This window comes from Falco cherrug, chromosome 8 (assembly GCF_023634085.1).
Source record: "Falco cherrug isolate bFalChe1 chromosome 8, bFalChe1.pri, whole genome shotgun sequence".
Lineage (NCBI taxonomy): Eukaryota > Metazoa > Chordata > Aves > Falconiformes > Falconidae > Falco > Falco cherrug.
The window spans coordinates 27,198,073-27,222,280 of NC_073704.1; the positions used below are offsets into that span (position 1 = coordinate 27,198,073).

The following is a 24,208-nucleotide window of genomic DNA, read 5'->3' on the forward strand; positions in this document are numbered from 1 at the left end:
GATTGTTCTCCTGTGCTTGGCACCTGTGAGGCCCCATCTTGAATCCTGTGGTCAGTTTTGGGCCCCTCACTACAAGAAGGACATGGAGGTGCTGGAGCGTGTCCAGAGAAGGGCAACGAAGGTGGTGAAGGCTCTGGAGCACAAGTCTTATGAGGAGCAGCTGAGGGAACTGGGGTTGTTTAGCCTGGAGAGGAAGAGACTCAGGGGGCACCTTACTGCTCTCCACAACTACCTGCAAGGAGGCTGTAGGCAGGTGAGGGTTGGCCTCTTCTCCCAGATAACAAGTGACAGGACAAGAGGAAACAGCCTCAATTTAAGCCAGGGAAGGTTTAGATTGGATATTAGGACAAATTTCTTCACTGAAAAGTGGTCAAGCATTGAAACAGGCTGCCCAGGGCGCTGGTGGAATCACCATCCTTGGAGGTGTTTAGAAAATACATAGATGCGGTACTTAGGGACACAGTTTAGTGATGAACTTGGAGGTTCTGGGTTAATGTTCAGACTAGATGATCTTAAAAGATCTTAAAGAGATCCTCTCCCAGAAACCATCCTTCATCTTTGCTACAGCATGAGCCTCCCTACATTCAGCCTACAGCTGTTTGTAAACCACGTTACTTCTTATCCCAAATTACAGTTAGTGGATCTCTGCATTCTCAAATGCATATGAAAAGCAGTGTGACAGCAGTTGTACAAGGGGCCTAGTGTGCTGACCATAACAGACAGGTGACAGACCCACGAGGTAAAGCAGGAAAGAGAAGACATTAGAGACTCATCACACAGAGCCAAGCCAGCTCCCTCCCAACCCACCTCTGCTAGTTTGGAGTGATGGCATTTCCCTGTCTCTTCACATCAAAGCACTAAAGTCTGGAGCTGCTCAAACACCAACTGGCAAAGCCACTGCCACTCAACACGCTGCCTTCCCTTTAAAATCTCACAGAGAATATCACCCAGTTGAAGGGGCTGCTTTGATGTCTGTTTCATGCACAAATGGCAAAGTGCATGAGCACATTTTGTGCCCAAAGGCCTGCTGAGCTTGAGATAAGTGAGACTGTACCTCTTGAGTTCTGTTAGTAAATATAAAATATGCATTTCCTCCCAGGGTATTAACAGTCAGCTGGTCAGCAAATGAGCTTGTTACTGATCTCAGGGCACCAGAAAAAAAAATATAAATAAATCATATGCTCAGCCTATGGCACTTCATAAAGCACTCACTGCTTCTTACTACAATTTACAACAGCATGCAAAGACAGGGGAAGGGTACAAACCCATCTATTTCACGTTTAGAAAATTAATTTTGGCGACGTCAGTGTCTCTGTTCTGTGCTGCTATGAAGCTGTGGGCTTGTATGGGAACATTTGTCATGTGTGTACATACATTCACAGGTCCACAGACATCACCACCACAGAGGCAGCCTTTCCCAAAGGAAATGAAGAAGAAACCGAGAACCTGACTCTAGGTTGCCAAAAAGTTCCTACCCTATTGGACTCAGAAAAAAACAACTCTTTCTATACATTAGTCTTGTTTTGCTGTAGGTGCAGCTTCCCAAGGATGGCTGCACAGGCAGGAAGCACAACTGTGCTAGTGGCAGCAGGCCATCAGCACTGTGACACAAAGCTACAGGATTCCTCAGCCCTGATACCCTATCCTGGATCCCTACATCTGCACCCTGGATACAGACAGGCCAGATGTACCTTTTAAGGCTTCTACAGCAACGCTAGCAGGAATGACAAACTTGCCTTCAGTTAGCCAACTGAATAAATGCAAGAGAATGGAGCTGTCTGGTCCAGAAAGCACAACTGCTTATGAAAAAGTCCGATGTATTACAGAAATTATGTAGCTTTATGTTGTGACTATTTTTGCAAAATGCCCTCAGTAAGCAATGGAAGCCTCGGTAACCATTGTTAAAAGCATCCCATTAAGGGACTGCAGCTCTAGGACACATAGATGTTATCTACAAAGAGCTAATGTACATTACTACAAACTAGTTTACAGATTACAAATACTGGCAAGCTCCATGCATAGCAGCTACAAGAAATCTCAATCACCAAGTAGCATTTTGAGCTGATGACATGCAGCTAAATCCTGAAAGCCACGCAAGGTCCAATAATTTCTTTTTCCTGCAGTACTGTCCTCCTTAGGGCCTGTGTGTGTCCATTTAAATGAATTCTAAGAGAATGTGCTTGTTTGTATGATTTGCTCACTTCTTATAGTAAATATAATGCCCTCATCTATTCAATTTCCTCTCTCCTTGTCTTGAAGCGCTATTTTTTCCAGCTATATCTGATCCTGAACTGTGCATACGTGTTCTGAGTTACTTTTCCCTTCTCCTCCTCTCTCAGTTCCCTTGATGCTTTTAATTTACACAGGGAGCAATCTGTGCTCCACAGACACAGCTGGCGTGTTGGGTACCCAACAAATCCCCAAATGAGTGTAGAGGAACAGCACTCCCAGCAGTCACGCAAGCTTCCTGCACCCTGCCACCACAGCATTTTGAACCTGAGCAATGGGGCTGCTAATTCTAGGTGTACCTGGTGATTTTGCTTCAGTATCCTCTGCACAGTCATTGCTATGCAGAGGAAAACTGACGATGCCCAAGATAACTGTGGTGCAATGAAGACGTCAACTTCTACCCCATCGGCTGGTTTCATGCTATCTCTGAGAGCACGCAGGAAATCTTCAGAGACTTCAGGAAAACTTTGTACAGTGAAGACTGCAGACATGGGTAAATGACCAGATTCATTTGCTCTTGTAGGATTTGGAAAGTGGGGGTGATTGTTTCTTTAAAGAAACATTGCAGCGGGGCTGGACTAGATGACCTTTAAAGGTCTCTTCCAACCCAAACTATTCTATGATTCTATGATGTAAAGCCAAAAAAAATTCAGAATTGTACTCTATTCTATTCTATTGTATGTAAAAAATACATAATAATTTTGGTCATTCTGTAGTTACCAAGAGAATCACAGAAGCGTATCTTCTTCAGTTTCCCATGGGTTTTGTACCAGTCTCAAACTATTTGCAGCCTGGCCTAGACTAATTTTCAAGACCAAATCTTGACAGTCTGCGAAGTCCTTTGCCAGATACTGGCAACCTAAAGGCCAGATCCCATCACATGGACACTCCTGCACAAAAACGTCAGCAGTTATACTTAACAGAAGGAAACAAGTTGCTTTGAGAACCTATCGTATGCTTCTCCATGTAGCTGCAATTTGCCTTTCAAGTCTCTTTACCCCACAGTACATCTCTGAAACCGCCCATGGCTCTTCCATGAAGATTCTGCAGAGTAATCTTCCCTTGAAGAATATACAGCTGTCCAGAAGGTGCAGTGGGTCCTGCCTTGCAGCACACATGCACCCTGTAACATATATGCAACAATTTGGTTTCCTTGATTTCAAGTGGTCCCCTTGGGTATGTTTCACTCTTGTTGTGTTTCAAGTTACAGGGACCTGTTGTAGGAAAAGGTCATTCCTGCATGTCTTTCTCTCCATGTTTGTTCCTTTTCATGTCCTCTGTCTCATTGCAGTTCTCATATCCGAGTCATCATCAGCTTTCAGTTAATGGGGATTATACACAATCTCATATGTAAACCTTGAGCTGAGAGTAATTCAAATGCTAAAGCCTTTATTGCTCCCCTCTCCTGAGGACTGCAGAGAAATCACTCCCAGACAAGCTACAACCCAATCACATATTGTCTTGCTGGACTAACCCTATTCCTTCTACACTGATTTTGTCACTGCTGCCTGAAGGGGACTTTATGTCCATTTGCATTTTTAAATAGGTCAGTGTGTGTGTGTATGGCAGAGCAGTAAGTGTGTGTTCATTATGTAAAACCGCTCATTCTTTCTGAATTGTGAAAGATACAGCCTTTCCAATAATAAGCTTTGGAACCTCATCTGTTTCCTCTCCTTGCTTTTCAAAGTCATTAAGTGGAATAACTGATTGTCCATTTCTCCAGAATATCTCAGTCTTCACCTATTTAATGTCTGCCTCTTGCATATTCCTGCCACCTGTGAGACAATGGAATTCCCACTGTACCACTTCTCCTCAAGACTAACGATTATGTTCTCCTCATGTCCCAGGGAGCATTAAAATTACTTGCTTTTTGCCTTCATTTACTCTCTGCTCCCCACCAATCTTTTGCCATAAAACTTTTGCGCATACATACCCTCTCTATAATACAAGTCTCATCCAACCAAAGTCACAGACCCATAGAATGGTTTGGGTTGGAAAGAGCCTTAAAGATCACCTCGTTCCAACCTCCTGGTCAAGGGCAGGGACACCTTCCACTAGACCAGGTTGTTCCAAGCCCCATCCAACCTGGCCTTGAACACTTCCAGGGACGGGGCATCCACAGCTTCTCTAGGCAACCTGCTCCAGTGCCTCAACACCCTCAAAGCAAAGAACCTCTTCTAATCTCTCACCTAAATCTACCCTTTCAGTTTAAAGCCATTCCCCCTTGTCCTATCACTACACATCCTTGTAAAAAGTCCCTCTCCAGCTTTCTTGTAGGCCCTTGTTAGATACTGGAAGGCTGCAATAATGTCTCCCCACAGCCTTCTCTTCTCCAGGCTGAACAACCCCAACTCTCTCAGCCTTTCCTCATAAGAGAGGTGCTCCAGCCCTCTGATCATCTTTGTGGCCCTCCTTGGACTCGCTTGAGCAGGTCCATGTCCTTCTTATGCTGGAAGCCCCAGAGCTGAACGCAGTACTCCAGCTCTCTACTCATGAGAGCAGAGTAGAGGGGGAGGATCTTTCACCTACCTTCTCTTTGAGACATTGTATGTAAAGAACCTTCCCCAGCTGCAAATAATAGACACAGAGAGGTTGAGTAAGTGGCCTCAAATGAGTCTTCAGCAGAGCTAGGAATAAAACCTTACTGTTGCTGTCCTTCACTAGTGAACCAGAAGATTAGCTCTCTTCTTTATGAAATAAGACAATGAAAAAATTTTTACAAAGCCACTGGGGGACACAGCCCATTTCTCAGATTCTTTAACTTACAGCTTGATTTAATATTAGGACACCACTGAGAGATTCCACCTGTTATAGAACGTACTTTGTCTAGAGTACTTCCTATATCTCACAAGAACCCTGACCACCAGATCACACAAAGTTTTCAGTTGTCCCTTTTGATAGGGCCACAGACCCCATACAAACAATGTGCAACAAACCCAGCCAGCTCAGTGATATATATGGTGTCCTCAAGTTTTCCTTGTTTGCTAACAAATACTAAAAGACAGGAACTTGCCCCATCTCTGTCCCTTCAAGACATTTCTGCAGTAAGTGCATGCCGCCACAGGTAACGTTACCGTTTGCAAAGCACAACCCATACCAGATAAACAGTGGCTTAACAAGCTATAGACACACTGATACTTCTGGTACTTCCAAGCGGCAGAACATCAGACCGAAGCAAGCTCATTACACACAGGCAATTTCCATATCATCAAAAATGCTTTCCTCCCCAAAATGCTTTGTCTACTTCTTTTCCTCAGGGAGAAAAGGATGTAACTGCTGGTTGATTTTATCATCGATAAATTCCCCCACAAGAAAATGAATTGAGTCAACAAGTTCAGCTTCTAGATGATCAGAATGTTACTTGAAGGTGGGATTCAGATGATACACAAATTTGTATGCTACCCAGCACAGGTTTGTGAAAGCTGGATCAATATGCCTTATGATATGCTCTTCCTGGAGAGCATAAAGCCTTCAAAACCTTTGGGCCAAACTGCAACATGGAGACACTATGGTTGGTAACTGCTGAAAGTTCACAAGAAATAAAGGTGAAGAACCAACATCACAAGTTACTAACGAGGTCGTATTATAAATTTCAGCTTTGCTGAGCCATTTTTTACCCTTTGTAGGCAGAGGAGTGACACTCCCTGAACATTCGGGAAGGCTGAGGAGTGGAAGATGAAACGGACATGGGATTCACACACACTGCTAAGGGACCACAGGGAAAAGCTGTTGGCTGTCTCTCCTACCCATTCAGATCAGGGCTTTCCATGCTGGCCTCCTTGGGCCCAAAGAAAAATAATTCTGCCTGCTCCTCCGCTTTTTTTTTTAGTAAGTAAAGGGTCCCTAAGCATTCTGATACAGCCGCTATAACTCTAGCAGCTATAGAAAAGCGAACATGGTACAGGGGCCTATATACCATTTCTTCACGTTATTGGTGTATCTCGCTCTGTGGAGAGGGAATATTTGTCATTTGACTACTCACATTAGCAGGCCAGAGAAGAAATTCTTATACATCCCAGCTATATAAAACTTCAACAACCAGGTACTACAGCTGTTTTACCTTACTTTCCCTAGCATTATGTCTGATCCACACATGCTTCAGGCAAAAATACCTGCACCATAGTTCATCTCCTCAGGGGCCTTCTGCTTCCTTTATGCATTGTGTCAGACAGCAGAGAGAAAATGTTTCTAGTTACACTATATACACTGGAGGTATTTCTTTTTTCTGTTAATATCTTGAAAGCTGCAAGATTCACTCCCTTCTGGAGGAAAAGGAAATGACAGTTATTACTGCCTATTATTATGCATCAAAATAGGAAGAAAAGATGAGACAGGGTTAGAACTGAGTAAAAATAAGGAAGAAAACCAATCCTTTGGTTTGAAACTTTCAAAACAACATTAAATACATTTTTACGATCAACCTGCCAATTCCATCATAGACTTCCCAAACTCTCATAGGAGTACATACAGCTGACTTGGTGCATAGAAGAGTCCTAAGAATTAGTACACCAGTAAATATATGTATGACCAAATTTAAGTACTTTTTAGTGCTGAGAAATACTTCGTGATTTGGTGACAGCAAGAAGTACTGCCAGTACTTTAGGCTGCTGGTAAAAGAAGTTATTTTGATGGTCAATAGCTGAGAACTGTACTGGTGAGGCATCAGAAGAAACAAGATTCATTTCACTGTCTTAGTCATGCTGCTTCACAAAGTTATTGGGAAGAGGCAGCACATTAATTTCTGTCCAACTTAAATCACTGAAGTACAGCAAGTATGTGCAGAGAGAAAGTCAGATGAGTGAAGGGCCTATTTTAAGGCATCCTTAGCTCACACATGCAGTAAGATTACGTCTGGTCTGTAAAAACCAGAGGAAGGGACAGGTTTTCTAGTTCTTTTTTAGTTCTTCTTTTCACAAACGCAAGTACTATTCCAAAACAGAAAAGGGTGTGGGGCATGGAATAGAGGGGGACACTAATCTTTCCACTTATCAAAACTTGCTGCATAGAAAAATATGGTCAAACTTTAAGCTAAGCTAAGATGGGTTCAAATCGTTTCCAAGTAATTTTCTTGTACAGTGAAGAGTATATCTGCCTCTACACCAAACTTCTATGAAGAGTTCAATGTGGGTTTTCATCCTTTGGGAAAGCTAAGAGCAGCTAACAATCACAGCCTTGACTTGTTAAATATATCTATTGTAGGTCTTCATATCAGATTATGATAGTATTACAAAAGAAAACTTCACCTATTCTGGTTTCCTTTCTTTTCCTGTGGTAATCTATTCCTCTAAAATTTTCAAGTTCAATAATTACAAGAAGAGTCCAAACTGCTGCAGAGCTTCTCCCAAAGCTGCCTTCAAAACAGTGCACAGAAACACTATATACATAAACTCCACCACCTACAAAGACAAGTAACCTCTAGCAGAAGTCAAATCTGTCTTCATTTACTGGCATCTTTCCAGTGGTGGGGCTTACAAAAAATTTTGTAACTTTCCTGTGCATTAGCTCTTCAAGGAATTTAGAAAAACAGGCCCTCCAGTCCCCTGCTAGTGCTGGGAACATTTTAATTTTTTTTTTTAATAATCTTTGTAACCTGTACCTCAAAAGGAGGAGAAAACTTGGAGGTTTTCTACATCCCATACTTATTCTTGTTACTGCTGTCACACTCTGCACTCCATTGTGTGTCTAATGCTGTACTAGTACCAAGAGGAGAAGAATGAAGACAGAAGGGAAAAGAAAGCAAAGCTGAAAGTTTGGTGGAAATGAGATTTTCCCTGTCACAAACAAAGAGCTAACGTTAACTGCTTATTTCACTGCTGGGTTTTGTGGAACAAAACCAAAACAACCGTATTAATTATAAACACAACAGGAATATCTACGAGTGTATTCACCAGCTTAACAAAATGCAAGCCAAAACTCTTCCTCTTTCCAGATTACCCCCAACCCAACTAAGATCAGGAAGGAACTCTTCCCTGAGCTTATACCTTATATCATCTGAACTGTGGTAGTGTCCAGCAACCCAATCCCAAGAGCAGGAGCTGCTATGCTAAGCAATGTGCAAATACAGGTTATAAAGATGGGCCCTGTCTGCAGAATTCATAGCCTAAATAACTTCTCCAGTCTTCCACAGGTGACTGCAAATTTCCTTCCTTATTTTCGAATCCTAAAGACCTTGCCCCAACATCAAACACACACCTGGGCCAAAACCAAAATATCGAGAAAGTTAGCAAGAAGATGGGCAACTAACAGACTGCAGTGCAGCAGAACAGATCTCCTTGCGTTACAAGTGTTTCGATGGTATGTGTCATACTTCTGTGCCACAGTGTAAGGACAGAGATGGAGCCTTGCTTCCAGAATTCCCCAAACATGCTGACACCATACTGTTGACCTGACAATTCATTCTGAGCCAGCCCACTATCACATAAATCGCCAGCCTTCAACTACGTAACATTTTGGAAGTTATCTTTCACGACTTCTGTGACACTTTCACAACTGCCTGAGAGCACAAATTCTGTTTCTGAGAACAAAAATGAATGAGACAAGACGTGAGAGCAGCATTACAGTGTCAGCAGACCCCACTACTCAGTATCAGAGCAACCAGCTTCCTTACCAGAACTGATACAGCCTGGTTACTTACAGATTCCCATAACATTGTTACTGGAACAGCCTCAGTCTTCCTCTATGGCTCCCAGAACAGTATTTTTGTCCTTTCTGTGGAGTATTCAGTTTTATACTATGGCCCCATCTCCCTCCCTTATTAATTACGCTTCCTGCTATAATACATCTGGGTACTTTCCACCTTCCAAAGTCCTCACTGTAAAGTATCTTTTCTCATCCACATTCCTCTTCTAATTGAGAAAGAGAAGAAGGAAGAGTACCTGCAGACTAGGCAACATAGGATATTGCTGATACAACATGACAATTAGCCTGCTTGCTGGTACTCTCAGCTGCCAGACCAGCCAAAGGGGGAAAAAAGGCTGAAGTCTTCAGTCCTTTCCCTTTCACCCCTTTCCAGCATCTACTTTCATAAAAATCTTTTAAAACATAATGCTGAAATCACTGGCCTTCCATCAAAGCTGACCCATACCGGCCAACGAGTTAAAGAGATATCAGAGCAGCAGATTAACAGAAAGACACAGACAGTTATAAGTTTCAATCTCACAGCAAACAAGGCTAACCAAGGTTACTGTCCCATATTACTAGCACCCAAACAGCTTTCCAGAGAAGCATTCCTTCCAGGGGAAAAAAGAAAATAAATCTGTAACATATACAAAAACCACAGCCATATTTTTAGATAATTTCTCTTGGCTATATAGTGCAGGACAACGGATGTTCTGCTGCTTGCAAGAAAACAAATTTGCATGGTGTTTCCTGCACGTCTGCTTTTGAAGTGGACCACTAACTGCTCTATGGCTTCTGAAGACTGGCCAGTACTGCAATTCAGAACAAGTATGCTCAATGTAATTAGCAAGTAACTAGGTCAGACTTCATAACTGAAAATGGGTGCTTAGACTAAGAGGAAGGTCTCTTCCAGTCATTTAATAAGAACCCAGAAGCTGGCCCTTTGCCAAAGAACAAATGTAAAATCAGATTACTACCTGATAGACTCTCAGTAAGACATATCACAAGCTTCTGATGACTGATACCCAGAAGGCTGGGCAGAATGAAAGACACTTTGCTTGCCTTCTAAGAATTTGCTTTCACTTGTTTTAATGATGAGTCATAAATTCCCATTCCCCTTTTTTCAGTACTAGCACCTCAATTACCATACTGAGCCTGAATGCGCTCTACAGGTAGCAAGGTGATCTATGAAATAATACTCCATGAACTACATTGTTTACTGCTTGAAGAAGCAATACTCTCTAAAAATGTGGTCAGCTGGTTCAAAAAAGAAACAAAAAGTCCTAATGCTCATTTTGATTTGCAAAGTAATTCTATATCCTGCCTGGTCTTGACCAAGACTTATCATCACTGTAAAACGGTAAAAAATATTTTATTGGGGTGTTGTGAAGTTTAGAGTTTGTAAAGAATAAAACAAGTAATTACACTCAGCTTCTGTAGAGGGATTTTCATGTTCAGTGTTTCCATTGTATGCCCAGAAAGGGGACTTTTGATAGTTTCTCTTAGGTACTGCATAGGTAGTTAATCATCTGATTTTAGCAAACATGGTTCTGAAGACAACAAAAGCAAATTTTTAAATTTTTATTCATCAAACGAATCAATAAAATGTAAAAAGAAACCCCAGCCAGTGTTATACTCTATTAACTGGCCTCAAAAGACATTAAAAAACATGGACCGACCAGATACTTCTTATTTACAATTCTGAAAACTGTCTTCTCTATGCTCTAAAGGTCTGGAAAGATCACCTACTCCCTGCCATTTGCATCCGAGAAACCCTTTCAAAGTCTGCATGAACTCAGCCAGGATAGGATGTAAGACAGGAGAGAGCAGGTCACTGTATAGGGAGGCAGGGGCAAGAAGCAATTGCTGTTTCCCACACAGGAGCTGTTGTTCAGTATGAAGTGCAGATACTCCAAAACACTTTTTAACTACAGCTCATGATATTTTTTTTTCTTTTTTATGATCTTCATACCAGTTTGCACAGTATGTTTAAACATTTGCAATAATGAAAGAACAGCTTTTAAAGGAATTAATGTGGTTGTAACAAAAAAGCGTATCTGTGAAGGTATTATTGGTGTCTCTCCAGGTCTGTGATCAAATCTGAGTATCTCTTTCTAAGCAGTATTTGACTACTCGGAATGTTCTGTGTAGACAGTACTCCATTTTGGTTACCAATGTTAACTGTTATCAGTTACCTATCACAGGTGTCAGAGTACAGCTTTCATGGATTGTTCTGCTCTGTGTTAGCAGTTATGTGCAGTGTATGAAATGCAGATAATTGATTCATTCATCCTTCTAGCATAAGGAGTATCTACAATAACTGTACTAGTTAAAAGTCTAAAAAAATCAGAAATCCCAGCACATGAAACAGGAAAATGTATAACAGAAGGGGACAGAGAGTTGAGCTGCTGTTGAGCTGACAGCATAGAGAACCTGTAGTAGAGATGACTATAACTACTGATTTGGGTACAGTATGGCAAGATCAGCACACCTGGCTTTGCTGTGTGCTTTAGATTCTTCTGTGTATTTCGAATTATTACTTTGTGACTCCCCGGCCTAGAATTTTTTTCTGATAAGCCTTTGTGGGCTTTTTCCCCCTCTATTTTTTAATAGGAAAAGAGCATGAAAATAGAGACTTTTTCCTTTCTCTAACAATAATGCTATGGATTTACATCCACTAAAGATTCAGCATTACCTGGTAACCTCACTGTTGACATTTCTGTCTTCCTTCCCAGGTAATCCAAGAAGAATTTCAGGCGCCAGTGGAAATTCTCATTAAATTTAGTAGTGTTTAGCTGAAAGCAATACCAAGGATAAGCTAGACTCAGTGTGCTAAAGAAAAACAACAGAGAGACGCCTTACAGGTAGCATTACTTCACAAATACTTCAGATTATTTCAACCTTTTGTTCTACTTTTCAAAAGTCAGATGACATTTATACCAATTGGAAATGTTTCTGGGACTTCCACTCTCAGTCAAGAAAATAAAGACGGATATACTGTCTTCTCATCAGCATCCTCTTTTGTGCCCCATCTCATAGGGAGATCTCTTCCAAAACGTTGCTTGTATAGTCACCATATACCGCCCAGTCACATCATGTCCAGCTGCAAATAGTAGAAAAAGATTTGGAAGAAGCAGCACTGAATTAAAGTTATTTCTTACATGTGTTTAATGCTCAGAAAACAAAGCACATTTGGAAATCTTTATTGTGTAACATAAATGGACTGCACAGAACTTAATACTAAACTGCTATGAAATAAAAACAAACCTAAAACTCTCGTCTTCACATAATCATACACGAAATTTATAGGTTTAAAAAAAATGCAGTCCGAAAGTACAAATCTGCCTGTAGTAAAAACGTCTTTAAAACTGTCTACACCATCAGCTTAAGCCTTGGAGACAGATTTGTAATGACTCAAATATGTTAAAAATACCTAAAATATTTATTAAAAATCCTCTTGAAATGCTTGAATTTCAGCAAGTCTATATAGAGAGGATTGAGAAGATTAAAACACCTTTTTAAAAATTATTTTCAGTTTTCAACCTGCATAAGTAGCTCTTCTAGATCTATAAGCTTTGAGAATACTATTATAATAAATTATAACAATCTGCTATCAAATTAACAGCCTCACTGGCTCTTTTGACACTAGCGGACATGTTTACCCTACATAAACCCCTATGTTACTCCATAACTTGCCATTATGAAATTATACACCTGTTTATGTTTTACAATAGCAAATAAGTAATTCCATGTGGCTCTTTTCTGATTAAATTCCTTAGGTGTTTTCTAATCCATGCACTCTAATCTACTACTTTAAGAACTGTTCTCTCTCACTGCACCTTTCAGTTACAGTTGAATTCTAAAGCCACATCATCTCTTCATGGTACTCACCAAATCATCAACATCACCACCATCATCTGTGGGAGGCAGAGTTTCATTTTTCTTTTCTTTTGGAGCCAAGAACTGAAAATACAAAAGATATCTGTATGATACTGAAAAAACTCAGACCCTTAATGTTAACAGAATGTCTCCTTCCTATATCAAAACAAAACTACCTTCAATTAAAAATTATGAAGGAAGGTTGTCCTGGTTTTCACCCTCCAAAATCATCTTAAACTACAGGAAATTTTATAAGACTTGCTTTTAAAGGATTTTATGGTGAAGTGTGTTGAAAAACAGGTAAAAGGATATGGTTCTTCAGACAACATACGGTTAAGCTGTAGAATACGTTGTAAGAAAGATGCTGCAAGTATTAGTCCCTAGCCTCACCAGGAGATGGGGAAAGTTCATAAAAGAGAAATCCTTTGAAGTCTACTAAGTCCACAGAAACACCCTCAAGCACAGTAAGTACTTGAGACATCAGTGGCCGGAGTCTGAGCCTGTACACTTTTCCCTACCCATCTGCTACTGTCCACTGACAAACATGAGATTCTGGGATAGATGGAATTTTGTCCATTACAGTATGACAACCATCTTTATGTTCTTAAAGATAATTTTTAAAGTAACATTTTATGTAGCTACAAAATGCTAAAAGGGCAGCAAACTGCCCCACCACTGATGTGATTAAATACGTAAGCTGATCAATGGCTTGTTTAGCGAATTTCTTAAGTACAACATTCTAGCTCTGTGTGGAACTTAGAAGTTTCCCATTTAATTCAATTAACATTTAACAAATGAACAAAGACATGAATTTAAAAAAAAACCTCAAACACGCAAGATAGTTAGAATGCCAGTCTTTAAAAATAGAAAATTCATTATGTACAATTCTATTGCCATAGCTGCTGATACAACTCACCATATGCCCGTCACTTAAAACATGACTTTCATAAACAGAAGATCAAGGTAAGTTGCCCGGATACTATAACAACCAGAACCAAACACACAGACAATACCTAGAGTACAACCACCTCTGAATTATTCTTCTCTTGCCCTAACACAATAGGGAAAAAAAATTAGCTAGAATGGTTGAAAAAAAAAAAAAACCCAACAAAAACCCATAAACAAATACTTGACTCTTGCCTAAAAAGCATCCAGTTGCCTACAATTTTATTTATGGTCTCTTTACCGATATCCTTACCATAAAATTATAAATTTTCTTTTTCTTATTAACATGCACCAGAACAAGTACACAAAGCCAGGAGCAACCCTGCCCCAGATAAAAAAACAGCTGCGAAAGCTGAGGAAGAAAAGCCACATTCCATGACTTTCAGTTCCATCATCTTTAATCCAGAAACAACTTTGCCATTACTGTAGATGAAAGAGAACAGCTAGTTAGAAAATAACCACACTAAACAGGCTATAAATACCCACTTTGAGTTTATGTAACTCTTTTGTATGAACAGCTGGCTCCTGAAAGCAAGCTACTGTCTGACCTGAGGACTTAACTGTAACAGCCTCTGAGGTTGTGTAGAAGGCCTGGGAGCCCTATCAGAGCACTGCCTATCTTTGAGACAATATACTTCGCAGTGTAAAAATCTTAACTATTATTTTGCGCAAACAAAATGTTCTGATCCTCCTCTAGAGCAATAACGACAGCTTTAGACGGGGATAAAACAGTGAGAAGTTACCTTGTGCATCCCATTTTTGGGTAAATACCAGATATCAAATCCACTAGGATGAAAACCAAATACATTGCTTTTGGTTAGCACAGAAGACAGAGGATGTAGACCACCTCTGCCTAGTTGTCTCATTACCCAAAGGTCAGACCTTTCCTACATCCCAAACAGCAACATCCAAGAGAAATGCAGAAAGCTTACTCCACAGACACTATTCATGTCAACATGCTGAGTTCAACTTACCATATAGATTTGTAGCTGGGGAAGGAAAAAAAAAAAAAAAAAAAAAAAAAGCGGGGGGGAGGGAGCGAAGAGAAGGTGGCAGGACTTGAAGGAACTGGAATTTCAAGATGCTGCATGTCTCTCTACCTTTTTTTGCCAGAAAAGTTCTCAAACAAGTAGTAATATAAAAGCACATACTATGAAACTGAAAGCTAGTCATTGTCAGCTCTGAAAGCCTTTTTGTACCAGACCAAGTTTCATTTTACAAAGTTAAAGGAGTACAGTGGGATTTCTGAAAGTAGCACATTTTTCAGTTTTCAAAATTAGCTTTCCCACAATAAATTAGGTAAAGAAAGCTAAAAGCTAAAGACATGTATGATGAAGATTTGTAATAAACCGAAACCTGAAGTTTCATTTGAATGCTGAACATTTAAAGTTGAGTTTTTTCCAAAACTTGTTTTACGTTTAAGCAAAAGCAAATTACATATAATAGTTCTGCTGAAATCCATTATCTTCCCCAAAGCAACTAGAAAAAGCACTTGACATTTCTGCTCTTTTAACCTATCATCCTCATGCTCTAAAGAGAGATCTCCACTATTACAGAAAGAAAAAAACAAACAAGCTTTCTAAAATAGTTTTTCTTAGTGGTAGGAAAATATGCATGGATAACCTAGTTCAACCAAAAAGGAAAAGAAAATTTTTACATGTTACCTCTCTAATAAGCAGCCTTGTAAGTCCTCCTTTCTCCTTCAAAACGCCAACCCTATAAACCCAAAATAGTCCTGAAACTCCTATCAGCTAACAATCTGTGTACAAAAGGCTTTTGTATCACACAGGACCACAGTAACAGCCAGTCTCTTGACCTACATGCTTGCACATTACCTGTTACAGAGGTAAAGAAAACTTGCATCTTACTCTATTGTGTGGTATTTTAAAAGATCCAATATAACCCTTTAGTGAAGGGTATCGCCTTCAGTAGAGAAAACAAATTAACCATTTTTGCAATCTACCATAGACCCAGGAAAATGCTGCCTTTGTATGACACAGGAAAGCTGTGGCAGGGTTTAACTGGACCAGAGAGGACTAGATTTTAGATCATCCCCCTAACCTCAAGACAAAATTTTCTATCCCTGCAGATATTACTCCAAAAATATGCAGTCTTCCATTTCTTAAGTAAAAAGTCATTTAAACCCTCCACAGGCAATGGCAAATCAGGGTTCTGTTTTTGGATCTGGGGAGTGTGTGCAGAGGTGGTTATCTAGTGAATAAGTGGGATTGCCAACTGCCTAGTTAGCAATCAGTACAACCCGTTTATTCTGAAAGTTAAGGTAACTGTCATGTTTGTTGCAGAGTTGATTTCATGCAATCTTCTTTCCCTGTTTTAAAGGGAAGTTATGGCTGTTGTTGGACCTTCAATCAATCACAAAATAATTTCTTGTATTGCAACACCTGGCTGACTGTAAGATGATGTTAAACAGCAAAGTAATTTGGCAGTCAATCTACAAATGCTTTGCTCCAGCTTAGTTTAGCAACTATAAAACTAGTCCTTGGCACTTCATACTTTGTGCTGCAATCCTATGCATGTACAATATTTTTTAGCCAGCACAAGCTCACAGTTAAGACTTCTTAATAATTTGCTGTAAGGTCTTCATGGCTAGGAGAGATTTCCTTAAGGAATGGTGGCTATTTCACACAGCATTAGCATGTTTTGAGCATCAATGGTATTTTCAGACTAGAAAGTGAAGTTCTTAAGAAAAATATTGTCCTAGGAATTTTCCAAGATAAATTCACAGCATTTGGAATACATAAAAATTGATACTCTTTAAAACCACCACCGGGAAAAAAGTTGCTCTATACAATTATATGTGATGGGAAATAGCCAGTAGGTCCTTCGTGACTAGAAAAAACATCATATTCTGTCACTCATACTCTGCACGTGTACTTAGCTTTCTGGAATCTTAGTTCGTTATCTTTTCACATTCATGACATTTCTGTGCCTTCTTCATCTTGAGGTGAATTGTTACAGATGAAAAAAGACGTTTCTAAAATACAACCTTTACCCACTCATTAATTCATTCATGGAGAACATACTTCTACTCCCTTTAGTTATTGCTAATGTAAGGCCTGGAAGTTGTGAAAAACAAAACACCAATGTGGCATATTTTAGAAAAGCTGCTTCTCTGCAAAGTACTTGGTGATTTTAGCCGCAGTTTTACCTTCAGGGGTCTGTAATACAGGGACTGCCTTTCTCCTAAACTATTTAAAATCATGGCTAGCAGCTTGATACAAGAATGCCCATCTTTCCTTGTCCACACAAATACAATTTTTGACAGCAGTTCTGAATTCTGCTTTCTTTCAAACAGAACGCACCATTTTGCCTGTTAGATGTCACTCCTTTGTAACTGTGACATCCTTCATTCATCACTGCAGTTTCTGAAATGTTATATTTCTGTAGAAATAATACCTGCAAACACTCCAAACTCCAAAACTTTTGTTTCCCGAAAGGATCTAATATGTTCACCAATAATAATACCAGCATAATCTGTTATGTCCACCAATCCACAAGAGCTGCATAAAGTGGAAAATACTGATATGATCACACATATGGTGAAAACTAGTTGTAACAACTTTATATTGCTACAGTTAACACTTTTAGACAAAAAAAAAGTATTCTGATTTTTGAACTTGTGTGCTAACAGTAAGTTCACAGTTCTTTCTATGAAGGCTGAATAGTGATCTTGCGTATATAAATAGTCTATTGCTGTTTCACTACCCTAAGTTCCTGAAGTTACTATTCTTTATAGAGGATATTTTCAGATAATATCATCAATCCATACTACTTTCTAAAGACAAATTAAAGCAAATGCTGTGGCACATGCTAGGAGAATTATTTTTGCTCTGAACTGGGGCAATTTAAATTGTGTGGCAAAAGCACACTCTTCTTCCTTCACATGGATCCTAGTTCATTCACCCAAAGACTTACCCACATAAGAAAGAATCTCCTGTTCCACAGCAAAGGCTCTATACACATAGATGTTCATTAAAAAAATGATACCTTTTCAGCCTCTTCAGTAGTCACCGAACTTTCCTCTGCTTCATCTTTAGTGATCAAAGAAATTCTGTCTAGAAATATATGAGAGATACAAAAATATCATTAGAAGGCTTTCAAAAAATTCACTTAATGTTAGAAATTAAAAGTCTTCCAAATTCCAACTTCTGAATGTGCCATCATCACCAGCAAAAATAAAAAAATATTGCTCAAAAGGAAAATGTGACTTGCATAAATGAGTCAACTATGATATAAACTATGATATAAAAATAAATTAATGAGCATATTCATGAGCTTCTGGAAGTATCCATTTAGGAAACTGCTAATATTATGACAATCAAACTAATGAGACACTGAAATCCTAAATCACAGATAAAATGCTGAAAATCTAACAGAAATTACACTTCTAGTCATTCACAGCATGCTCTTAGGTCCTTAGAAAAATTAACTCCTAACATACAAACACTTATGCTGTGATTATCTACCCTCTGACTACCAAAATTGCTGGTCCTGCCCCGACTTTTCTCCTTGATTGTGGCAACACCACCATCCTTGGCAATGACCCTCCCCCCCCCCCCCCCAAAAAAAAATATTAAAAAAAACTCAGTTACTTTTTACCACAATTGTTTTTCTAGTCCAGTTCATCACCTGGCTACACAAATGCTTGTGCCTGAATAAAGAAGTTGTGGGTGTGAGAGCAAAGAACAGTAGTTTGATTAAACGTTTCAGTAGCAGCAGAAGTGTAATGTCACCTTAATGTGCCCAGAGAACTACGTGGCAGGGTTTCATAAGGCAAGTGAACTTGTCAAATAGATCTGCCTTGCTCCTAAGCCACTAACTCACATCCATCCTCCTTTGGTGATTGCAGTTGCTCATGAAAAGGCCCAATGCATGCCACCTTTGGTAGAAAAGAGGCAGTGAGTCACGTGGCAAGAAGCAAGGGAAACAGAACTGCTTTTGGTAGCAGCAAGCGAAAAGCCATTTCAGCTACCTAGTGAGAGCAGTTAGATTATGCATAAAGCACCATGATTTTATCATCTTCTCACAAGAAAATAATCTATTTGTAAACCACCTCTGTATTTGTAATTTTTTTTCCCAAAAAACATAGTCCAGTTTGTCAAAAACTCTGGTTTATAGCAATCAAAAGTTATTCCAGCACTGCTTTGGAAGACTCAAGTTTCCTACTCTCAAAGTTTGTTTCTTTTTTCAAATTTCTTCAGAGAAGGTCCACTACAATACCAACTGAATATAATATTCTTTCAGTGTTGTCCTGTGCTGTTGTTTAGCGTTGCTAAACAAATTCCCATCTTGTATTTTGAAATTTGGACAAAGTAGACATTACAGAGCGTCTGAAGTTTGTCACATTGAAAGGTGCTATACAAAAGCATATCATTGCATTTTATAGCACGTCCCCTAAGGAACACAGCTGGGCATTTAACAGATTTTCTTAGCACTAGTTCCAATAAAAAACAAGAGTATGACATAAAAGATTTTTTTACTCTACCATGTTTCATATTTGTGAAAATGTTTCTTTATTTATCACTTGCGTAGTCTCTGAATGTCTTTTAAAATTGCACTGCCATGTATCTCCCAGTTTAATCATAGGTAGGTGTGATATTACCACATATTCTGCCCTTCAGGTTGCTTAAATACAAAATGATCAGTGATGTATTTCAATGTATCTATGCCTTTTTTAAAGCTTAATTTGGAAGAATCTTTTTATATCTCTGCTGCATGAGTTTTCTCCATTTATTTTGAAATTCATCTGAAATTGTATCATCTTCTCCTTGCCCTTTAATTTGTGTCTCTTCTTCCACAATTACGTTACCATTTCAACAACACTTGGCACACCATTATGAATATTGCCGATATGAAACTATTAGTGCAAAAAAGGAAGTTACAATGTGAAATTTCTCCCCCCCCCCCCCCCCCCCCCTTTTTTTTTTTAAGCAGGCTGAAGGAATGAACCATATCAAAATGCTGCTCAGGTTAATTTAAGCGTCCCACTGCTAACAAAGTTTTCTCTTCTACAATGGATAGTACAAACAGAGATACTTTTTTTAAAAATGCCATCCTACCTTGTATCATGATCTCCCAGAAATCAGCTAAGGATTTATCTTCCACCTTTGATTTAAGAGCTTGCAGAAAATCATTAAAGCACTTCACCTTAGACAGCTGAAAAAAATAACAGCAATGACAAACAATATTAAAAATGCTAAAGGGCACTTTAGCGCAAATTTAGTTCTTTATGAAATTATCTAACATTATGCTGAACACAAAAATCACTACTGATTTTCGTTTTTATCTCTAATAAAACCAAGAGTTCAAATGAAAGATAAGCCACAAAAACTGCCTTTCAGAAAGCTAGGCAGACTTTCTTGTAACTAGCTTTATTGAAGAAGACATTCGTAGGATCGCTTCATTTTATTTTAAAAGCATCACATCACAGGCCTTCTGGGTTTATGTTTAAAAGAAAACAAACAGCAGCAAATAATATCAGAGAAGCTAGTCCCCATTCCAGTAAGAATAAAGAAACATAAAATGCAAATATATTTCTAAATTTTCAAATAATATAACCGATTTTAATCTATGAATCGATTCCTTTTGATGTAGCAATAAATTATCAAGTTTCTAATACAGCAAACAGGCCCATCATGTCTTCAAGGTGAAAGAGATGAGAGTTTTCACATAGTAACATTACCTTCATGGCCTCCTCTCGGAAAACTCTGATACAATTGATCCCTTTCATGTAGTACTGTGAACCTTTATTTTCCAGGAACTGATCAATGCGGTTTATCAACTGCTGACTCACTGAAAGACCAGGAGAAATAAATCAAAGAATGCACACCTTCAAGGCAAAAAAATATTTTTCCTTTACATTCCTCTTTTTCTATTTCACAGGCATCTAAAGAGTTAATCATACCCATACCGCCTCAAGCTACTCAAGTTGATAACTGTTATCTAAGCTACTGACAACTACTTCAGCCTCTCTGGAAAAGCTAGATCTAACTAGGAAGAAACCCAAGCCTGGCCAAGGCAAAAGTCTTTCCCCGAAAGCCAAGAAATAGATAAAAAGTGTTTGATAGAAAGTAAAACCAGAATATTGGGGACTGGGATGCTAAAGCTGAGGGTGGTTATTGTTCTACAACGCAAGCATATCCCCTAAACATCCTCTGAATAGGTGCATATTTCAACCAAAGAGTTAAATTTATAACGAAGGTGTAACAATGTCAAAATATCTGTAGGGTGACTGCAGTTAAAATACTACCTTGTTATTGAGTATATCTTGTCTCCATACAGGTAGTTTGATGATTTTTCATTAAGGCAATGCTGTTTATGATTATGGAAAGAAGTATTATAAACTGTGCATGCCTGACAGAGAAAAGCAGAGGCAAACAACGAGACTCCCACCAAAAAGAAGGGAACACCAGTTTCATCCTTACTGTTGAGCTCCTAAAAGGCAGGTAGATGTAAAACGCTGCAAAAGTGACAAGCAAAACTGTCACCAAGAGCTCTGCAAGCCCAATTAAATTCTGCTGGATTTTAGTACTTTATTTTCTTCATTTTTAATTACAGATGTCGAACTGTCTGATTTAACCCTCTGGCAGATACCTCAGCCTGGGAAAAGACAAATGTGAGGAGGATACAACAGTGATCTATAAATCAGAAGCACTGTGAAAAAGAATGAATAGGGAGCGATAGTCCACTGCCTCTCTCAAAACAAGAGCAAAAAGTTGGGTTAAGGACAAACAAACAAACAAAAAGTCCCTCCCCAAACAAAACCAGTTAACCTCTTTACCATCTGGGGGATGCTACAGTTTTAACAGCTTAAAAAGAAATGCTTGAACCAATTCTTAGAACTCTTAAAAGAGGAACTCTATCAAGAGAGATCAAAGATGATGTTGCTATTGAGGAAGAAAATGCAGGAAAGCATTCTGGACAAGTCACAGCATATGCCTGTCATGTTCTTGCACTGTTAAAGACAGGTCACTGGATTGGCTGAACCTTTAGCCTGACCTATAGCCCTTCTTACGTTCAGATGTTATGGGCATAGATGTCACTGCAAGTATTCTAGCCATGGAAACATCCACACAGAACATCATCCTCCAGACTGATGGAAGAGACAAGGACAAGTAAACACACCAAGAAGCAGGTATTTTTTAAATACTGTATTGCATTCTGCTCACTGTAAGCATACACAGCGCTAGCTGTTACGTTTATGTTCTATAAAATTCCTAATTGAACTGAATCTGAAAGACAGCATCTCTGAAAAGAGTGAAACAAGACATATTTGATATTCTCCCAATAGCTTTTGACTACAGAGTTTCTACAAAAGGAGACCGATAATGGTTCTGTCCAACAGCAGCTATCACACAAGAAAGTGTGATAAAATGCCTATTGCTCCAGAGGCGATCAGCTCACTTTTCATTTATTTTACCAGTAGCTGACAAACTAAATTGAAGTCTCACTACGTAAGCTCTCCAAGTTAAGTCAGTCCATTTTTTTCATGGTTAACAATTTTCTCATTAAATGTTCTAATTTCTTACGAATTGCACTAATAAAAGCAAGTCCTGCTGGTATTTTCAGTGGTGGTGGTGGGTTTTTTTTAATGCTGCCTTTTCATTGATGTGTTAGATTAAAACCCCAGGCACTCTGACTGTGCAATAAAAGTCTATTGTCAGAATGATTCCAGCATACTGCTTGAAATTATCAGACACTCTACTTCTTTTGCATTTATTTTTTTTTTTAAAAATCCCTTTCCATTTGATTGCACTGGCAGGCATCAGAAGTCTTTTTCCTTCTACTGACTGTGGGCTGCCTCCTTCTCAAATCCGTTGTAAGGAACCCAAAAAAAACCCTATAATGTCTTACTAGGCACTGAAAAACCATAATATATGCAGGAAACAGGTTACACAGCAACAGTATTTTACACCAGATTCTTCTAACATCTTGAAACAGCTTGGCTGAAGTTGGGTCTGTCCACTGGGTTTCCCTTAAATGACAGGCCTATGACTGATGGATCTACAATAGATAAAATTCCTGTGTTCCGATTAGACTACTGAATTACTTCAGGGGGCAAAAGACAATACGAAAGACTGTGGATAAGGATTGTAACACGGAGTTCTCCGTAGCGGACTCTGCTCCTTTACACTCCTAGGTCTGAGAACTTTGTTGATTTCCTGCTGCCTGTCATCGCCTTTTCATTAATGTGAATCTCTGGGTTTGTGTGCTGCAAAAAATAGGTGTCCCCGGGTTTAGAGAAAGGGATGTTCTGCATAAAGACGTCTATTTAACTATGCTGTGGATATAAGCATTAACTCTGACGTGTCCCAGACAAATCTCAGGGACTGAGGTTTTGAAGAACACGTCCTAGAGTTACAAACTGACAACCTACTCAGGCCACTACTGTGTAACAACTTTTTTTTTTTCTCCCAACTTCCCTCATCCTACACACATACTGAAGGAAGTGAACTAACAAACTTCTACGTTTTGCATAAACTGTAATTCCAGCACTAATAACCACCTCATTCTGCAGAACATTGCAAGAAATTTTAATCTTCTGCTTCCTCCTTCTACTGTACCTGATTGGTCAGATAACAAATATAGTGATTAAAGGCTGGAGAACTACACGCAGAAAAAAAATAATTATCTTTGAACAGAAGATCTTTTAGTTCTAACAGAATTTAATCTCTTCGCCACTGGCATTCAGATACATTTGCTACACTAAAATACATTCACCCGTGCTGTTACTTCTTGTGAAATATGCCATGAGCAATTATATTCACTTGTTATCTCTGCATAGTTTCAGTACAAAAGTGTAGTTACGTTTTCATATTTTTTCAGTTCAGTCCTTAGTCTTGATTACTATGCCAACAAGATCACAGAATAATAATAGATAAAACTGTATTATAGTCCAAGTTCAATTATTTGGGGATTTTTTTTCCACCCTAAAAAAATTAATCAGGTTAAAAAAAAATATTCTGTAGATGGAAGACTCCTGTTGTTGTCAATCTTTTGATTTATCCACTGGTGGTGTTAACGATTTGTATTCGTGGACAGTGCTTAAAGTTAGAGTAACTGACAAATCAGTTAAACTACTTGATAATTTTTAGCTACTTCTCCGTAAGTATCATATTTTTGTAACTAAAAAAAGAGATTCTAAGCTGAAAATTGTCCTAATTTTTAAGGACTTCCTTTTCCTTTAAGCCAAGAAATAAGCATTTTAACATCAAGAGCTGCTGAACTACTCCAGTGTCCTATGAGGTGCTGTTCAATTTTGAAACAGTCTCTCTAAATGGCCTGCGGGTATGGATCAGAATGATTTAGGCTGGATGTCTGAAGGACATATGGACCAAATTCCCCCTCAAAGCAGGTTTGTTGAGGATCAGATGGGTCAGTGTTCCACAGACTTCAGTTCTGAGTAGCTCCAAAGATGGAGAGCCTCCCAGTTCTCTGCGCCCCTTTCCGTACTTGACTACCACCACTGCGAGTTCTTTTTTCTTTTCTCCCTATACATTTAATTTGAATTCTGTTT

At 39.0% G+C, this 24,208-nt stretch overlaps 1 protein-coding gene across 1 annotated transcript in view; it reads right to left on the minus strand.

Annotated features, from left to right (window-relative positions):
* Positions 1-10,412: 10,412 nt before the first annotated feature.
* Positions 10,413-24,208, minus strand: part of XRCC5 (X-ray repair cross complementing 5) — a 54,366-nt gene continuing 40,570 nt past the window's right edge. Inside the window, exons 17-21 of the mRNA XM_055717720.1 lie at positions 20,375-20,484; positions 19,752-19,848; positions 17,680-17,747; positions 12,739-12,810; positions 10,413-11,950 (exon numbers count right to left, since the gene is read on the minus strand). Of these exons, the coding sequence (XP_055573695.1) occupies positions 11,936-11,950; positions 12,739-12,810; positions 17,680-17,747; positions 19,752-19,848; positions 20,375-20,484 (362 nt within the window). The 3' untranslated portion in view covers positions 10,413-11,935. The remainder of the gene's footprint in view (positions 11,951-12,738; positions 12,811-17,679; positions 17,748-19,751; positions 19,849-20,374; positions 20,485-24,208) is intronic.